The following is a 19,568-nucleotide window of genomic DNA, read 5'->3' on the forward strand; positions in this document are numbered from 1 at the left end:
AAACTGGGGGGGCAGAAAGAGGTCGAGGGGGGGGGGGACAGAGAGGGGGGGGGGGGGGCAGAGAGAGGGAGGAGAGAGAGAGGGGGGACAGAGAGAGGGGGGGGGGGAGAGAGAGAGGGGGAGTGTCAAATTACATACTGAAGACCACAGGAGCAACACTGTGAGCGCATACATTTACGTACACAGCGTGGGGATGTCATAGTAATGCACCTTCATACATGGAGTAAAGGTCACCATCACAAAGTAATTCTTAACAATAACAACAACCGTAATGCTTTAGCATTAAAACACCATAGACTGTAAATATAAGGAAAACACAGACACTCATCATCGAGGTCACAATATCAATCGATCCAGCAGAGGCAAAACACAGAAGATCAACAAAATATATGACATAAATGAACTTACCAAAGCTGAAGGCTCACTTGAAAAGAAAAGCGGCACGGCGGTCCTTCCTCTGACAGAATGTGTCTATCACTTTGGGGATGAAGTCCTGTAGTTGCTGGATCAACTGGCTTTCAATTGAAAGTATGGCCAATGCGTTAAGTCGCGGCTGTCCCATGGTGTTGCGAGTGAAAGTCTTTATCCTTTTGAGGGTGGAAAAGTTCCTCTCTGACTCGGATGTCGTCATCGGAGTTGTCACTATTATTTTGACCAAAATAACAGTCTCAGCAAACGTTCCTCCAAGTTGTTCTCGTGAATGGATTTCAACAGAGACAGGGCAGTGTTTCCAGTGTGAAGCTCACTGTGGCGGTAGAGCGTGGTCAGCTCAGACTTCAACTTCTCCTTGTTTCCCAACGCAGGCCACAGTTTCACGGCGCAGTCAAGCTCAGGTGTAGGAAATGACAGGACATGCTGTGGGAAGAATGAGCTGTCAACAAGCTTTGCAGCGATCAAATGGTCACTCTGTGAGAACCTCTGTTCCACCTGTGAGATGACTGTGTCACAAGCCTCCTTCATCACCGGCGCTGTGCTGCTGACTCGTCGGCCTGGCTCGTCTGTTCCATCATGAGCAGTGGCGGCCAATGCATCAGTTTTCTGCCTCATTTTCTGAACATTTTCCTTGAAACGGCAGAGCGCGCTGTTGATCCCAGGTGCATCGATGCTTCGTTTTTGCAGAGTGTTGTATAGAACATCCACTTCTGGCATAAGCAACGAAAAAAACTCCAGGAGCTGCATAAATGCTCGGTCCCGCAGTTTCTTTGACAGGCCGTATGCCTCACTTATGGTGACCGCATCCCATCCTGGTTGTGCGCGTATATGCTTCATACACTGAAGTAGTGCATCTCGGGTCTCCCAAACCGCGTTCACAGTTCTGCTTTTAAAGTTCCATCTCACAGCCGGTGGCCGTGGGATGTGTCTCTGTGTTGCCTCTGCAAGAGCTGCAACACGTTTTGGAGCACCGGAGAAAAAAGTGGAAAAAGCAGTTAGATCTGCAAAAAACACCTTCAGGATGCTCATCCTTGCTGAACACAGTTGCTGCAGGGTCAGGTTCAGTTGGTGGGCATAGCAGTGAACAAACTGAGCGTTTGGGTACGTCTCCTTCATCACCGTCTGTACCCCGCGCACGTTACCGCTCATGACGGCCGCCCCGTCATAGGTCTGAGCGATTAGCTTTTCTTTCAGCTTCAGGGGTTCCAGAACAGCCTTGATGCTGTTAGAGAGAGACCTACACCAGTTTTGTCCTTTACTTCCACAAACTCCAAAAAACGCTCTGTAACTGTGAGGTCAGGCATAATGTATCGCAGCACAATCACCATTTGCGATTTACAGGAGACATCGGTTGTCTCGTCGGCCTGAACGGCAACAAATGATGTGTTGTCCACTTGCTTGGCTATTTCCTCCCTGTACACATCATACATGCAGTCCAAGAGTTCATTCTGTATGGTGCTTGATGTCCCTTTGAAAACAAGCTGAGCTTCGTAGTGCCGTTGAAGCCTGGAATCGCCCTCACACATTGTCTCGAAAATTTACCTGAATATCCCTGGATTCAGAGAGTCCGCCGACTCGTTGTGGCCCCGCAGTGCTGTCTCACATTTCCCACACAGTTTAATACAGGTGATGATCCGACCAAGCACGTACCTGTTTTCTTCCACCTTCCTATTATGAGAATCAATGCCGCGTCTGTAGGCGCTGTCAATCTGAGCTGCAACATTCACCCTTCCAAGTAATCCCAATTTTACGGCATTTTCCAAATGACTGTTGCTGCTCTCATGCTTCATTGTCCTCTCCGAAAGATGCTTTAAGTCCTTGTAACCTGTCCTCGACCAAGTACCTTGATATTCACCAAAAAGCAGGCAAGGAAAGCAAAAGAGGGAATTCTTCTGGATGCTCGCCGTTAGCCATTTCTTTTTAGCAAACCACTCAGCGTTAAACCCACGTTTAACTTTGCCCGCAGTCTGGACCATTTGGAAATCCGGTGGATGGTGGGCACCGAGGCGCTTTACCTCCAGTTTCTCTCCGAGACTAAGTGTCTCAAATGTGTGCTCCAGTAAATGGTCAACTTCATTCATTTTCTTTCAGTTTTTTACTTCTTTTAATCGCTGGTGATGTTAGCTATATGCTGCTCTCTCGTCTCCTCTTCAAACTACACGTGACGTTTCGCAGCACTGCACACGTGAGTACTTACAGCCAATCAATTCTGAATTATGTGAGATGATGTATGGTGGGGATGGGAGCACTATGCCCCTACGGTCATTATTTTTTTGCCACACACATTAAATAGAAAAATACTCTGAGCATGCGCAGTGTAGTTTTTACAATCACCGTTCACTTAGACTGTGAGAGGGAGGGGCAGGATCGGGTTTTGTCCCACATGGCTCTAAACAGCTCAAAACGGCACTTTAGACACTAATTAGAAGAACACAGACTAAAACAGAAATGTACAGACGAATCAGATTATTAAACATGACCTTAAAATATATTTTATATGTTTTTTTATTTATTTTTTAGTATTTTTTTGTAATCATTATTTGTAATACTTTCTTCTGACACTAGGTGGGGCTGTGCCCCACCTGCCCCTAATGACCCGCCGCCACTGCCGTTATGTGATGACTTCCAAAGAGAAAAGCAAGAACACTCAGAATAAAGTATTATTTTAAAACAATTTTTTTTCCGATTTCATATCATATAAAAACCATATCCCGAAATGCATTGCGGCTAAAACAATCAATGTTTTAGCCTATCAAAACCTCTGAAAAAAGAAAGGTGTCTCTCAGAATCGAAAGAGAAAAACCTATGGGAAAAACACAAAAGCAACCAATAAATATCTTATGATTAACAAGGATAAACTGATGTTTTTTAGTGGATGAGTACTGCAGATATCACTGTTAAATCATTTGATCATTGGTTTTATTATGAAAACGTCGAGACCGGAAATACTGTTTTCAACCCGTAACTTTACATTGAGGCATTCCTCAAATCATCTTTGTAATATCTATCAAACTATAGATCCTACATATCGACTGGACGTGGATTCTAAAAGTACAATCTACACTTCTCGCTAGAAATCTAATCAAAAAGCGTTTTAATGGCCAAACTATCCTACAATTTAGGATTTTACAGAGAGGGTTGAATAAACGACCATCTGTAACGTTTGCATTCAACGGAAGCACTAGAGGGCGAACACTTTAAAACGTAATTATAGGACGTATAAAGCGCTTGAACAAACGACCTATTTGGTCGTATGAGTTGGAGGACTTGTTGAAAAAAAGCCAATTCCTCTTTCTGGTTCAAATATGCCCACCAAGCATGCAGGTAGACTTGCAGACTCTACGCCTTTAAGGGCTTGATAAAGTTCCAACAATGTATCAAAAAGAAAATAAGAACCATAAGAGTGTTGACGCACAAGGGCAAAACAGTAATGCTCTCACTCAAGGATCTTAATAGTTTTGGTTTTTTAATCCCACTCGCTGAGACCTTTAGGAGGAAAAATAGCCCAATGTGGGCTGCGAGGAAACCGGACCGGTCTCAACCTTGGATTGAATCATAGCTTCCACAACAAAACAAATTTGCATCAATGATTATTTTCCAAGGAGGGAGAAAAATCTTGCAGAAACTTTCCAGAGGTATAAACAGCGCAATTATTGACAAACAGTCACCACAAAGGTAACCTTAGCCTTCTGATGATTATGCATGGCTCAGCATGTGATATACATTACTTATCCAGGTCTTTACAAGTGTTGCATTGCTGTATGATACAGTGGCTTTAATGTGATCAGGCAGCAGCAATTGAGATTATTGAGCCGGACTAAAGTGTCTCGCTGGCCGAAAGAGAAGGTAAACTTTATTGGAGTTTGCATAATTTGATATCTACATTAAAGAAGAACCTGATCTCCTCTTTCTGTTGGCTGTGGTGTTGTTGATGCTTTTTTGGATGCGCCGATACATGGCTACAATATCCAAGTGGTGTCATTTAAGTCATTCCACCTTAAGCCTGTGTAAATGGATATTACGTGAAAATACAGGCTTGAATCTTTGTACTGTTATTCAGAAGTGAAAGAAGTACTGAGATCCATTACTGAAAAAAATTAAAAAGTCCTAATACAGAAATGTAAAAATACTTAGTGAAAGTTGAGCATTCAAAAGCTTACACAAGGTAAAAAAAACATCAGCAAATTGTATGGAAATCATCAAAAGTTAAACATTTATTGTCCTGCAGAAAAATGTATATATCTATTGTTTGATATATATACATATGTTTTTTTTTTTTTTTAACAAGGGTTATAATTAGGGATGCTCCGATCGATCGGTCACCGATCGAGATCGGCCGATACTTACTCTCTACCGATCGATCGGTGCTCTCTAAACATGCCGATCGCGAGAGCCGATCGCATGACGTAAAATACATGACACTTTTCTCTGTGTGCGGCAAAACAAGCTCGCCAAAATGGCTTCACCGGTCTGGCATTATTTTAAGGTGTCCGAAAAAGACAGTAAAATAGCGGTATGCAACGTGTGTGAAGCAGAAATCCTGCAGCTCCGCCCGCCGGACAGGTAAGCGCAGCAAAACACACACACAGGGAGAACCAGACCGCAGTTCATTTCCTCATATTCCAAACGAGAAATTACGGTAGCAAATCACCCGGTTCTTTACGACCAGAACTATTAACGGGATACAAACCGGAGGAACCAGGCATGGAGGGAGGTGGCAGAGACAGTGGGTGAAACTGGTAGGTTTTCGCCTGTTTGGGGAGTTTATATATATATATATTGCTCGCATAAAATCCCCGGGGTTTTTTGCTTTGTATGTCGGGGGCGGGAGATTCATGTGATTGGTTGTTGGTCGCGTTGCTCGCAAAAAATCCCCAAGCTTTCAGACACGCCCAGCTCCAAGATTTTCAAGATTTTTGAAAAGCTGCTGTGTGGACATACCGTAAGAGTTAGACCTAACACACTTAGCTATTTTATACCTCTGGAAAAAGCTAAACTAGTTATTATAAATATATGTATTCTTCATTGTCGGGTCACTCATTACTGGATCAGTGAGATGCATGAGATACTGACAGGCTGTCAGGAGAGGGAGAGAGGAAAAAAGAGCGCTTCCGCTAATTTCTCCCGTGTTATTATCCAAAGTGAATGTACACTTGAATAATGTACATCATTTGAATGTAATAATTAAGTTGATTGTTGTTTGTGGAAGCTCCAGTGAATGAGCCCCATTAACTGAGTTTTAAACATCACTTTAAATGGAAGATTTAAAGTGATGTTTAAATCTTCCATTTAGGCCCCGCCCACTCGATCGGATCGGCGATCGGTATCGGCCGATACTAATTCCGGCGATCGACGATCGGCCCCGAAATTGGCGATCGGAGCATCCCTAGTTATAATGGATCAACTTCTGTTGTAGCTGGTCACAATTGTAGCTAGTTCATCTACTTGTACTTTACATACAGTTTATCAAACTGAAGTGTCACAAGATACATTTTAGAACTTGGGAATTTATTCATTTGGTACTTACAAAATAAAATAAGAAGCTCTTTGCACAATAAGGGTAAGGGTAAGGGTTAAAGGTGGAAAAACTGAGCATGTTTTATCTTATCTATCTTTTTACATTTTTTACACAAACTATTTTTTTCACTGCAGACAGCTGCCTGCTGTGGTTGAGAGCGAGGTAATGAGAGCGGTAAGAGTGAACCAAAACAGTAAAGTTGCGGACGAGGAAAGCTAAACAATGAGCTAAAACTCAGAAAAATCCATAAAGCTGAAAGAAGCTGCATATTCAGGTGATAATTTCCCTGGCCAAGGAGTTTTCTGTATGGATTGTGTGTCAGCGGGACTATGGAACAACTACTGGCTTGGTGGAAGGGTGAAGTATAGGCCAAGGAACTACCCATAAAATGTTACAGGAGATCACGGGCGGACACATGCTTTATTTTTCACTTCTGGAAACAGCCAATGCAGAGGTCTGTGCTCTCTGAGTGCCTCTCTTTCACATTGTTATTTGATATATTGTAACAATAAACATATTGATTATAGTCTGTATATGACCAAGTGACCTGTGGAAGCATTTCTTATCATCACTAACCATACGTAAGTTTGTTGTCTGCCTTGATGGCGTATCTAGTTATTCCCTCTCTGTGCTGCTTCTGATGAATAATTAAGAATGGACAAAGTGGATCACTGCCAATATTGATTGTAATGCATTACGCTTTTTGCAATACAATCTGCAAATGTCCAACGTGTTACAATGAGCCTCAACAAGAGTATGTGGAGATCCTCCGTGCAGCACCTACACAAAGGGTTTAATGTGAAAGATCCCACTTTGACCTAAGAGGAATATGTGGAGAAATTGGACTCTGTGGTTTGGCTCTCAGGGAGAACGAAGAAAAACTTTAACCAACACTAATACTGGGGGAAGGTCACGAGGGCAACCGCAATTTAGTTGTGTCATTTAATCTAGGAAATGTAATGATTTATGTGTGAGAATGTACACCTACGGTATATTAAAGAAACCCAATGTTGGACGAACGCCTGTAACTATTAATGTGATCATTCAAAACCATATTTAATAAGTATCATTAGTGGCTATATGAATATCTGGATGTTTTAGTGTTCCTGAAATAGAGAAATGCACAATTAAGAGCTTTTGCTGTCCACAGTCCAGAAGAAGAAAACTTCTATTAAAATACTGCCATAGGTAACGGCTTTGTAACCTTTGCTTTTTATACTCTGGCATGGATTCTTACTATTCATCTGGGGGAACAACTCATAAACTGGGTTCTTTAATTTAGTTTTTCTGTTTTTCTATAAGTCTATTGGCTACACCTCACAGTTCAAGCTTTCCTCACTATGAGTTTATGTTACTTAATTTATGTCAGTTGGTCTCCATGAGGAAAACCCCCATAGGCAGAACACTCCCAATTAGCATTTATTAAAAAATCCTTACCTGGAAGTATTGTCGGAAACTGGCTCCAAGAGTTACATGCGGTGGCGGCTGGTGGAAAATATTTTTGGTGGGGCTTTTGATATAGTGAGTAAACACATTTTTTTTGGGAGAAATGACCCCTTAAATTAGGACTTCTGGTGATGTAATGGCGCGTTTCCAGTGCAGCGCGGAGCTCGCTTTAATTCTGCGTTCAGACCGGACGCGATGCGAATATTCGCTTCGCTCTAAACGCTCCTATCGCATCGCTCTAGTCGCTCGAGTTTCACCGAGGCTGCCAGCTGTGTTTACTCGCATCATTCAAACAAGACGCGCTGGCTCGGGAGCTACAACTACAACAAAATGAACATATTTTACCGTGATTAAATTGTAATACACGTTTCAAAATGATGCCGACGTAACAACATACTGATACCGGTTAGTAAAAACCATGAATTAATGCTTTGACAAGTCTGCAGACAGACGGTAGGCGAAAAACCTTTTAGAATGCTTGTTTTCTGAATGGAGCTTGGCTAAGCTAACGTTATATATGCTCCGACCGTCCACACTCACAACAACGGCCTATACAGACATAAATAAACCAGCGACTGTATTCTCCATGACACAGACAGTCTGTGGTTTGTATTTGTGTAACTTTTGTCTAGTTTCTGAACAGATCGTATCTGTCCCCGGCTGTTTGAAGAGCAAGCATGGGGAACAAAAGATAGCATTTACCTGTTTGCATCGTTTGCATCCAGCTAGCCATGTGAGAAGCCTTGTTGATACGTTTTGTCTTTTTCACGAGCTTGCTGTGATATATACAAATCGGGTTGGTCCGGTCCAAGGTCTTTAAGTATCAATTTATTTCCCAAACTTCTCCTTTCGAAAGGATTGGAGAGTAACTCTTGCACGGAATTGGGTGCGGACCGAGGTCCGGCGACTCCACCTGCACACCATTCTCATCCAACTACTGCGTCACCTTGGTCACTCACGAGTCTAAAAAACAACGTGGGCGCCAACGTGAGCGCCAACGTGAGCGCCCTCGTGATCAAAATATTTGACAGCGCTGATTGGCTGAAATTATGTTTCGGCGGCACAGTTTACTATTGAGACTTTTGCAACGTGCTGGTTGCTGCTGTTTGGCTCGGGGGCTCCGCCCGGTAATGATAAACTAATGCCATGGGCAAGGCCAGGCAGGAAACATGTGACTTATCAGTAACTTTAGACATCGTAACATAATTTTAAACGAGATTTTATTGTAGATTATACATTTTAGTGGTACCAATTGTATGATATTTACCTTGTTCATTAAAAATAAAAATATAAAATATATATATTTTTTTATTATATATTTTTTTATTTAATATTTTTTTTAATATTTTTTTTTGTATGTGGGAAGAGGTGGGTCGGCGCCCCTAGCGCCCCTATGGGCCGGCCGCCACATGGGTATGAACTTGTATGAATTAGATATTATGTTTGGTTTACACAGAACTACGTAAATGTCTGAGAATTGTTACAGTTGCTGCCAACGAACTGGAGAAGCGCTTTGTCGTTGTGCCTTGGCCCATACTGTACGAAGTCCAAGCGCTGAGGAATGAGGAGTCTACGGCTGTCTGGGAGATAGAGACTGAGTGGAACCCATCACTATTACCTTGGCTGTTTGTGGTCGGCGCTTGCCATATCCCTCTCGCCACAAGCAGATGGTAGCATCCCTAGACTGCCAAGTTTACACTGACGAGAATGTGTGTGTGACACGAGTATCCATTGGTGAATATGTGTGTTTGTGACCGCATACAACATTCGTACGTGGCAATAACACGCTAGAGTTCATTCGGATCTGTGGTGAAAGCAGGCCATTTTGAAAATTCCCCCTTATCTTCCACAACAGAGGGTGTACTGTATGTTTTATGCGCCTATTAAAGATAATTTCACAGGGAAAGACAGTGATGGGCCTTGAGTGGATATATGTGAGAAAGGATGTAATACGGTAACCTTACGCTGCAAAACGAGACGGCAAGTGAGCAGTGGAGAAACGGATACAGTTAAAGCGAGTCAGCAGACCACATTGCATGTCAGTATGTCCTGCAGATGTAGGCTCGAGTCTCACACGGATGCCATCATTTACACATATCAAACAACACCAGGCTGAGTCAGGCGTTTCACCACTTTGTGTTATTTTAATCCCTCCATATTTGCCAGTTATCATAGTTGGGGAAATTAACAGTGTCCAACAACCCCGGAGACGGTGAGGAAGACAAATGACTACTGTGACAATAGAGGGATCAGCTAACTTATAAATGAAACTGCATGGCCACAGATGTTACAAGCACATATGGATATAATTATTAACAATATAGCTAGAGTTTACTGAAAAGGAAAATATGCTCTTGGAGTTCAACCTAAATGCTTTGGAATCCGGCTGAGGACATTGGCCTACGGTGCATCATACTGTAACAGGTAGAGGGATGCTGAGTCACGAGCTAACAGCATGCAGGGGTGGAATAATGCAGGTCTTCAACTAAACTAAAATGAGCATTACCACTATTAGAATTGTCTATTATGAAATCCAATCAAAAGTAAGAATAACTCACTTTATTCTGTCATATGATAATAGTGCTGTATTATCATATTTAAAGAAGGGCTTATGTACAGCAAGTGGTCAATATAGTGAAATGATTGTACAGAACAGGGTTCATTTTTGCAACAATTACCCGCTTGCTGTACATTATCCTGATAATAGCAAGGCTACCTGTAAGAGAAATCAATAATTTTGACAAAATATTGATTTAAAAACGTTTTAGCTAAACAAATAGTCCGGTCTGTGATCAATTAGAAATAAGTCTATAGCAACAATCCGTTATTTAAAGCAACAGTCAGGTATAAAGAAATAACAGACCATATAAGACAATTGACTAAATCTGAATTGAGTCATAATGAAGCTGTGTGATAATGATTTATGAATGTGCAGGCAACACTCAATGATGTAGCTGTATATGATGGAGCTTGTTCCAAAGCAGCTTTTCAACTTTAAAAAAAATACACTTCCTTGCCTTCTTGCTGAGTCAGCTGAAAATTAATACCACTATGTTTGTATGCTAAATGTGAAGCTACAGCTAGCAGCTAGTTAGTTTAGCCTAGCTTAGCACTAAGACTGGAAGCAGGGAAAGCGTTAGCCTGGTCGTTAGCTTAGCATAAGTAACTTGATACTACAGCTGTCAAATCTGGTAAAGTAAAAATAACAACAGTGTTTCTAAAATGTATTACATTGTGTAAATTAGCATTACATTGAAAATAGTCACGAAGGCTACAGTGCAAGAATGTCAAAACTGTGCTAAAGTACAGTGCTTGAGTTACTACCACTGACAGTATGGTATGTGGGGAAATCAAAATCTCGAGAAGGAATTGTTCACACAGCATCAAAGCAACAACGTTGAGGAATATGTGTCCCATTGTTCAAGTTGGAATGAGGTTTGGCACCATGCCTCAGAACTCCTTTGACTGTAGTAAAATAGTGTTTACAATCCCTGGATGGTGTCATGTCAGTGTACACAGACGAGATGTCTCACGATGCCTATGGAATAATAAAATAACGTGTTACAGCTTGCATCCATAAACCCATGTAAAGCTTTGTCTGTATAACTTCCCCTACTTCCACATACTCCCAGGCTCTGTTGCATCCTTCTCAGGGTATAACATATCTCTCTGTGGTTGCCATTAACATTCACCCAGGAAGCTCAATCAGTAGCCAATTCTGGTTTTCCCTCCTTTTTGTAATTAGGCCCCGGGCCTTATGTGGGGTAGGCCTGTGCATTCTGGCTGAGAAGACGCCCTGAGAGGGGATTTGCGGTTTGGGAAGCTGGGTCTGGAAAGAACAACTGTCTATTGGAGCCAGCTACTTGCCCCTCTCTGATTTGACACATGCCCTACGCTGTGACAGAGTTAGCAGACAGGATGTAGCCTTCGACATGTGCCCACTTCTGCCAGAGAGCCTGGAGATGAGAAGCCCAGCGCAACAAGCAGAACGGCCCGTGGAGGCCACAGAATATCCTCCTGGAAGAAGATCGCAGCAGTTGGAGCCGCCTGGTCAAGAGGTTTAAGGAGTACAAGCATCGCCTGAAGCCAATAGTTGTAATTCCACGGGCAAAAGCTCTTCATATTGTGGAAATTACCACATGCACACACAAACTCAAGCTGACACAAAGGCATGCCTGCACATTGTCTGCACATACATAATCACACTTTCATAACCACACATTCTCTCCCTCAAACACACACACCCAGTTTTCTCAGGGATGTTCTCTGCCTTGAGAGGACATTCTTTTCCCAGCATGCCCTTGTTAAAAAAAAAACGAATGTGCTGGTGCAATTGTGCAGGGGAGGAAATAGTACAGAATCAACAAGGATATATTGTGCAATACCCAGAGGAGAACTTGCTTCATATGCAATGATTGCATTTTATTTCACACTACAAATCCCCCCCCATTTAACATAAACATCCTACCTCTTTATCAGTAAGTAGTGAAGCAGCTTAAAATCTCTCTTTGTGCTGTTGAGAATGGATGAATGAGATGTGGTCAACTATTTGCAAATGTATCCAAGGCAAAAAGAATTATTTTTTTGATGAATGCATGCTTATCAAACATTATTTCCCACAAACTGAATTCCATCATGAAGACAGAGTTTGACACAACAAGCCAAGCAGATCTACGCAAATATACCAGAATTAATTAATGTGCATTTATTATGATGTATGTGTCTTAATATTCAAAGATAATCAGAACAGATCACAACCCTGGAAGCACATCAACAGCTACAGATGATTGTGAATGTTGTCAAGGGAGTTCTGAATGGCAACTGTTGTAGTTATCTTCTCACATCTCTCATCTCCATGTCAGGTATTATTTGACTGAACAATCACCACCGGCCCAACCCTGCTTCTCCTTTCCCAGGAAAAAAAATGGAGTGGGTCAGGCCACCCCTGCTTGTAGCCAAAACACTATTTCATCCCCAAGTCCAGTTTTGTGGCTGGACAGGGCTGGATTTAGCGCTGCAAGCCTCATCCATCTTTAGCGCTCCAGCCTCTCCCCCTAAAACAGACAGAGATGGATGAGCTCAGGCTGGAGCGTGGCTCTCCCTTTCTACCCACTCCCTCACCTTGGGAATCTTCCCCAATGCTTCAATCCTGCTCCCCCCTCTGTCTTGCAGACCTGTACTTGTTCCCTTACAGTTCCTACGCCCCCTACTTATATTCAAATCATCTTTTCTTCAATGATCCCGAAAAACAAATGTTGTTCCTCTTACCTCTGCAGCCCATTCTTCTGTCCTTTTTTGCCAACCAGGATCTCCAACTGAATTCAAAAAGACAATGCAAGTGTTTGGGAAGTAGTCAGAAAAAGACTGGTTTGGGCCCCTAAAGGGACAAAAAAAAGAGTCGGGATAACGGGTTAGTTAACATGAGAAACTAACCCGTTATCCCGACTTTTTTTTTTCCTTTTCCATGTCCCTTTAGGGGCTCCGTAGGTACGCATGTTGGTCTACACGTCAGTTTTCTATGGTAGGTTAACATTGGCGGCCTAAGGAAGCTTTTCAGACAGGAGGAATCGGGTCGATCGGAATACCCAAATTGTTTGAAATGTGGCAATAAGCTTTTGGAAAAAGGAAAAACATTTATGGCACAACACATTAACATTTCAGTGCCTTTAAATGGATATAGGGCTTTGTAATGGGACACCAAATCTCGATTAAGTCAAATTATGGAGAATCGGATTTTAATTATACTGAACAAGTTAGATGACAGTTTGTCATAGTTGGCTGCCACATGTAACATGTTGACAGTTCGTTGGGTTCTTAATTCACAATCAATTCACAATCATGCGAGACAAACGGTCTTCTTTAAGAATTCTAGGTAAGACAGGATGAGTAATAGATCTTCTCTCAGTGCCAGCCTTGGACACTTTTTGATAAAGCTTATAGTTAGGGTTGATTAGATTCAGCCCCTAGTTTTGCTGCTATAGGCTTAGACTGTCGGGGGACACCTTACTTCTTCCTTCTCTCTGTCTGTACCTGTGTACATGTGTTCATGTTCCGAATAACCCAGCTTCCCTTTTGGTGTCTATCTACGCCGGGATCCTGAGTCGAGGCTGATCCTGTTGTTGTGGTCCTGGTGTCGCGGGCCCTGGATCCTGAGTCCTGGCTGATCCTGTTGCTGTGGTCCTGAGTCCTGGGTCGCGGGCCCTGGATCCTGAGTCCTGGCTGTGCCTATTGCTGTGGTCCTGGATCCTGAGTCCTGGAACTTGAGCCCTGGATCCTGAGCCCTGCATCCTGAGTCCTGGACTTCGAGTCGTGGCTGAACCTGTCACTGTGGTCCTGCCTGACTCATCATACTACTTCCCTGATGGCTCCCACAGGATTGTTGACATCCTCGTGGATTCATCTTCTTATTATAGACACATGCATTTCTAAACATTTGGACTACCTATGTTGTAAATGTATTATCTTTTCGATTTACACACGGCATCTATTGCACGTCTGTCCGTCCTGGGAGAGGGATCCCTCCTCTGTTGCTCTCCCTGAGATTTCTCCCATGTTCCCCTTTAAACTGTGGGTTTTCTTCTGAAGTTTTTCCTTGTACGATGTGAGGGTCTAAGGACAGAGGGTGTCGTATTGTCATACTGATATTATGTACAAACTGTGAAGACCACTGAGACAAATGTAAAAATAACTAAACATTGATTGATTGAGTTAGAAATCACCATCCTCACCCCTACTTTTGATGAATAGGCTGATTAGGCACAGCTCTATCCCTGTGTAAGCTCATCATCCCAGAGCTCATCCTGTTGGGCTAACCTGGCCATTGTAGAGCAGCCGAGGACAAGCAAACCCTCTCCAGGGGCTAATCTCCTGGGGAATCCAGGATTATGGGCAGCACTAATAGCGAATCCCCTACAAACACCAAAGCTGAGCCGGCAGCTTAGCAGGGTTAGAGGGTTCTCTCCTCGCCTTCCACTGTCTTTTGGACTCTGCTGTACAGGTATGGACTGCTGAGGTTCATGAGCTCTGAATCTCTTGAACAAAGGTTGAACAAGATTGTCATGACCTGGAGGTGTTGTAAACGGGAGATTATAAGTGATGCTGGGACAAAGGCTAATTTTCCTGACTCTACAAGGATATATTTCGATAGCACAGCTGAAATGTATCAAAATTCATGACTCGTAACAAGCTTTTTTTCAGAAAACAGTTTCAGACAGGCTATGAATTACATTACAAAGCAGTAAAATGAGATGTTTAATTTATGACAGCTTACTTTCAGGTGCATGCTGTCACTCATTAAAAGTCAAAGTTTACCCAGAGTTCTTCATCCAGACTACAGATGGCACTATTGCCTCTGTATGGCTGGTACTGGATACCAATATCTCATGATGATTGACAACCTTTATTTCCCCTGAATGACCTTAGCCAGTACGGAGATGTTTGCATGGAGGCAACAACTAAATGAATCACTGCTTCAGATCAAACAGCGTCCACCCTGCAACTCTTCAAAAAGAGCTTCTTTTAGCCTCAGCCCTTTTCCTGTAAAAATAACTCAAGTCAGTTTATGCTCAAACGTCCCCCTGGCTTTCATTGGTTCCGCCAGATTGGTGAGGCAACTCAAACGCAGACACATTCATCCACTGACCAAGTGGTATTAAAAAAACTCCAGCTTTCCACACTCCCAGGCTTCTGAGCTGGTGACCTCTCTCAATTAAGAAGCCGTCCAAAAAAAAAGGAAGAGCATTAACCGAACACTCAAGATTTCCATCAGCCCGAGAGTGATGGGACAGTTGCCGCTTAATAAACAAAAAGAAATGGAAGTAACAGCTGACCCGGCACGAGTGAGTGACAGCTTTAGATGGTCATTTGGATCAAGTCTGATTCCACAATTGCACCAAGCTCTAACAGCAGAGGAAAGCAGGCTGCTTTCTTCCCTGCCTGTCATGAAAGTTCCCAGATTCATGAGTGTAATTTGCTTTTTCTTTCCAACTTGTGGCGTGTTAATTACTGGCAGCGTTCTCCGAGGCTCTCTAAACTGAAATGACAGAGGTGTTCTTTAGTGTGCTGAAGTTGGTTCAGCTGATGTCCATGGTAATTGAATAGCAGGATTTTGCAGATGGAAATCCCGAGAGTAGCTTTTTTTTATGTTACTGTTGTTACCAATTCTTCCATCATTATGACGCTCTTCCTGGTCCAGCATATTTATAGCAGGTTCAAATATGTCAATGTCACTGCACGGTCACTTTTTGGATGCATGGAGATCCTGCTACAAACTCTACCTGACTTCATTTTTAAAAAACTGTACACAAATACAATGTATGTGCATAGTATCCTATTTTATGTATATTTTTTATTTAGAATGTAAATATTATATATGCTGTTAATTTAAAAATGTTGATGTATATTTTCTACTGTTATATACATTTTAACTCGTGCAATACTTTCTTAACATGCTGCTGTAGCAACACAATTTTCCAATTTGAGATCGATAAGGCATTTCTAATCTAATCAGAGACATTCAGAAAATGTATTGGCAATCATTTCTACTTTTATTAAGACATTTTATTAGATTAGACAAAACAAGTTTCATTAGATAAAGATGTTTCATTTACAGATAGCTCAGGAAACAGTAAAGGACCTCAGTGCAGACAGGTGGGACTCCACATTGTCTTCATAAATAGCTTTTACTGTACAGCTTCTTACACATGGTCACGTAGTTTAAAAACCTTGATGTGATTACATCAGTTAAGAGATAGAACCTAAAAGAAAACATGGGATGGGGATGGAAAATTACAGAGTTAATACTAAGTATAGCTTGTTTAAATAAATTGGAGTACTTGGAATTTGCTGTTCCAGATGCGTGGGGGAAATTGTTGCACTTGAGGGAAACAAATGTCTTCCATTGTCCGTGTCAAGTCCAATCAATTACAGATACATACTAAAAAGGAATAGAAGAAGAAAAGAGAGAAAGATCCGGTGGTGGTCACATTGCAAGGCTATTCGAGTTGCCGTGTTGCTCCGAGTCTGGGCAGGAGGAAGGGCGTCTAGGACATGGTGATCTGCATGGACTCCAGCATCTCCTCCACCGTCTTCATGGAGCATTTGTTCTCCTTGGTCCCACGACCAGCCATCTGCGTGTCAGAGAAAAAGTAAAAAAAAGAGACAGAAGTGAGGGGAGAAGAGAACATTGGCTCATTAGGTTCCGCCGCCAACAAAACGAAAAAGGCCAAACACATTTGAAAGCAGCATTACTTGTTAACCTCATCCACCCTCTGCTGCAGTGGTCATTAAATAGCATTGATAAACGGGTAAAGAGAAACGATAGCCAGATTTCTCCTCAACTGTTCCATAAGAGCCACTTTGTGATCGCTCAGAATCAGGATGCCCACATGATTAGTCCACTTCCATGGCCTCTAGTACAGGAGTACATAACACTGAGCTCTAATTTCTGCACTGTGTCCACAGGGTTTTCACAGGAAGTGCCGCAAATTATAATCCACAAGCACATCCAGGATTACTCATGCAAGCACGTACAGGCACACACACTTCTTCCCAATTAAACTTTGCAATGGACGAAGCATCGCCTCGAAAAATACCGAAGAGGAAGACAACTTCCTTAACCTTGGGCAGGGGACCAGGGGTGGAATAAAGGGTCAGTGTAATTAGCCTCGCTTCACCCACATTTATGGATAGAAATAAATCTTGACGCGATGATTCTAAAATAAGATGAAAAGTATTTTTTAACAGTAAATCTAGATACCATTAAGAGAATGAGATTTAAAGTGCCCTATTATGCTCATTTTCATATTTGTATTGTGTGTCTCTACTGTGACATGTCTCCATGCTTTAATGTTCAACAAGCTCTTTATTGTTCTCATACTGCCTGTGCTGCAGCACCTCTTTTCACCCTCAGTCTGAAAACAGAGCCCAGTCTGATCTGATTGGTTAGCTGGCCGGCTCTGTTGTGATTTGTCAACTGCTTAGAGACATCCCGCCCCTGAGCCTATGATTTACAATGTGCAGCGAATAGAAGCGAGAGTACTACATAGTGATGTCACTATGTGAAGGAAGTAAACAAAGAAGTCTACCATGGCGTTTCAGACGGCAGCAGAGAGTGGCCTGGATTGCAATGTTTGATATTTATTAAATATTAAACATTAAGTCTGAGACCATTTGGCTTTCTTCCTAAACCTTTTTGTGGAACAACACATTAAAACTGACACCTCTCAATGCCATGTTCAACATAAAGAAATGCTTTGAATGCTGTGAGGCTTTTTCTCATCCAACATTTGGCCTGGCTTCAAACAGGAGCTAGCTGTAGCCTAAACCTAGCCTATTTCCATGGCTAACGTTTTTTCCTTCCTCTTTTGCCAAACTCCATCTTAAGACAGTTGGCTAAGGTGTGCAATTGGCTACGAAGTTTCCAAGTGTGACTCATTCTCCTGGAGTTAGGGTGTGTGTGTGTGTGTGTGTGTGTGGTGGGGTAGCTATAATGATCAGTGCATTTCATTGCCTTGCTGCCCTAATGTGCCATTACCCCGAGCCCCGGTAGTCAATTATCTCCTTTGCTTGAGGTGAGAGAAGCATATTAGCTCCTGCCCTGCTCTACAGCGGTGGAGGCCGAGCACACACTCCAGATCTATTTAGAGCGTCTGATAATAGAGTCCCGACGCATCGGGGAGCCTTTGGTCCGTGACAGAAGAGCTAATCAGGGAATCTGTTGCGAGAGTTAGGGCAGGGCTGCTTTGAAGCCCCCCTTGTACCTCCAAGCAGGGGTGGAAGAAGTACTCAGATGTTTTTCTTAAGTTAAAGAGGAAATACTTAGGTCCTAAAACACTACATTACAAGTAAAAGTGCTGAATTCAAAAGTGTACTTCAGTAAAAGCACAAATGTACTAATCAGAATCAGATTTTGAATACTTTATTTGTCCTGGGGGTGATAAGGTTTAATGGAAGTTGCACCATCTTAGAATGCTCTGTCTTTTAACCTCTTTCCTTATCTTCCTTGATCCTCCTTAGCAACGGTCATCTTATCCTTAGCAGCGGTCTGTTATCGATTATTAACAACCTCTGAATTTCCAAATGTACCAATCAGAATTGAGCATTCAACAAAGCCGTGTAAAAATGTAAAAAATATGTCGGGGAAAAAAACAATATGTGACCTGCTTCATCGAAATCAGTCGCATTGACCCGAAGACACATTTTGAGTTAAACTGTTGGAAATAGGAGATTCCTAGCTTTCTAATGATATCAGGATTGTTGTTGTACTCCAAATATCAAGCAAAATATGTCACATTATATAATGACTGTCACCGAGTCATCATTTTGAGAAAAAGGCCTTCAAAGTTTTCTCTTCTCTGGAATCCATCGATCTGATTGATTATTAGCGGAGCAAATGATCAAAGTAGTACGGAGGGAAGATATTTTGGTTTGGATTACTGGTCTGGGCGAAGCTCGCGAGTGTGTGCGTGTGTGTGTGTGTGTATACGTGTGTGTATATACGTGTGTGTGTGTGTTTATTTTTGCGTTTGTGTGTATTGTGTTTGTTTCCGGGGAAACACTCACAAGAAACACCAGCTGTTGTTATGCCTGCTGTGACGTTAAGTTACTCCGTTCTCCGCTTGTAATTATGCCAAAGCTTCAAAGCTGTATTTATCATCTGAATTTGCCGAAACAAGTTTAATATTCTGAAAGCCAAGACTTTGTTTATTTGAAATCAGATGAAAACAAACTGTAACGGACCCTGCCGTGTTATCTATGAATACTATACGCCTTACATTCATAATTTCAGCCGGAGGGAGGGGAGCTGTGGAAGAGCAGAGTGGCGAGGGAGAGCTGTCTTCTTCCCTTTACAAGCTTCAAACATGTATTTATCGTGTGATTTTGGAAATAAAAGTTTCATATTCTGAAAGCCAAGACTTTGTTTATTTAAAATCAAACAAAACACCCGAAACCCGAAAAACTATTTTTTTACGCAAATCCACGTTTATTTTTGAAATGAGCCGTTGCGACTTCCAACTGATTTCGATAGAGCGGGTCACATATGATGTTTCCTGTTGAAGTGTAATGGATTAGAAGTATGAAATAGCATTAAATGGAAATAGGCAAGTACACGTCAAAATAATACTTAAATTGGTACTTAGTTACACTGCCACTGCCTCCGAGCCCCACATCT

At 42.2% G+C, this 19,568-nt stretch overlaps 1 protein-coding gene across 1 annotated transcript in view; it reads right to left on the minus strand.

Annotated features, from left to right (window-relative positions):
- Positions 1-15,921: 15,921 nt before the first annotated feature.
- Positions 15,922-19,568, minus strand: part of emc2 (ER membrane protein complex subunit 2) — a 35,416-nt gene continuing 31,769 nt past the window's right edge. Inside the window, exon 11 of the mRNA XM_034229499.1 lies at positions 15,922-16,524. Coding sequence (XP_034085390.1) covers positions 16,438-16,524 — 87 coding nt within the window. The 3' untranslated portion in view covers positions 15,922-16,437. The remainder of the gene's footprint in view (positions 16,525-19,568) is intronic.

The sequence above is a fragment of the Gymnodraco acuticeps genome, unplaced genomic scaffold (assembly GCF_902827175.1).
Source record: "Gymnodraco acuticeps unplaced genomic scaffold, fGymAcu1.1, whole genome shotgun sequence".
Taxonomy (NCBI): Eukaryota; Metazoa; Chordata; class Actinopteri; order Perciformes; family Bathydraconidae; genus Gymnodraco; species Gymnodraco acuticeps.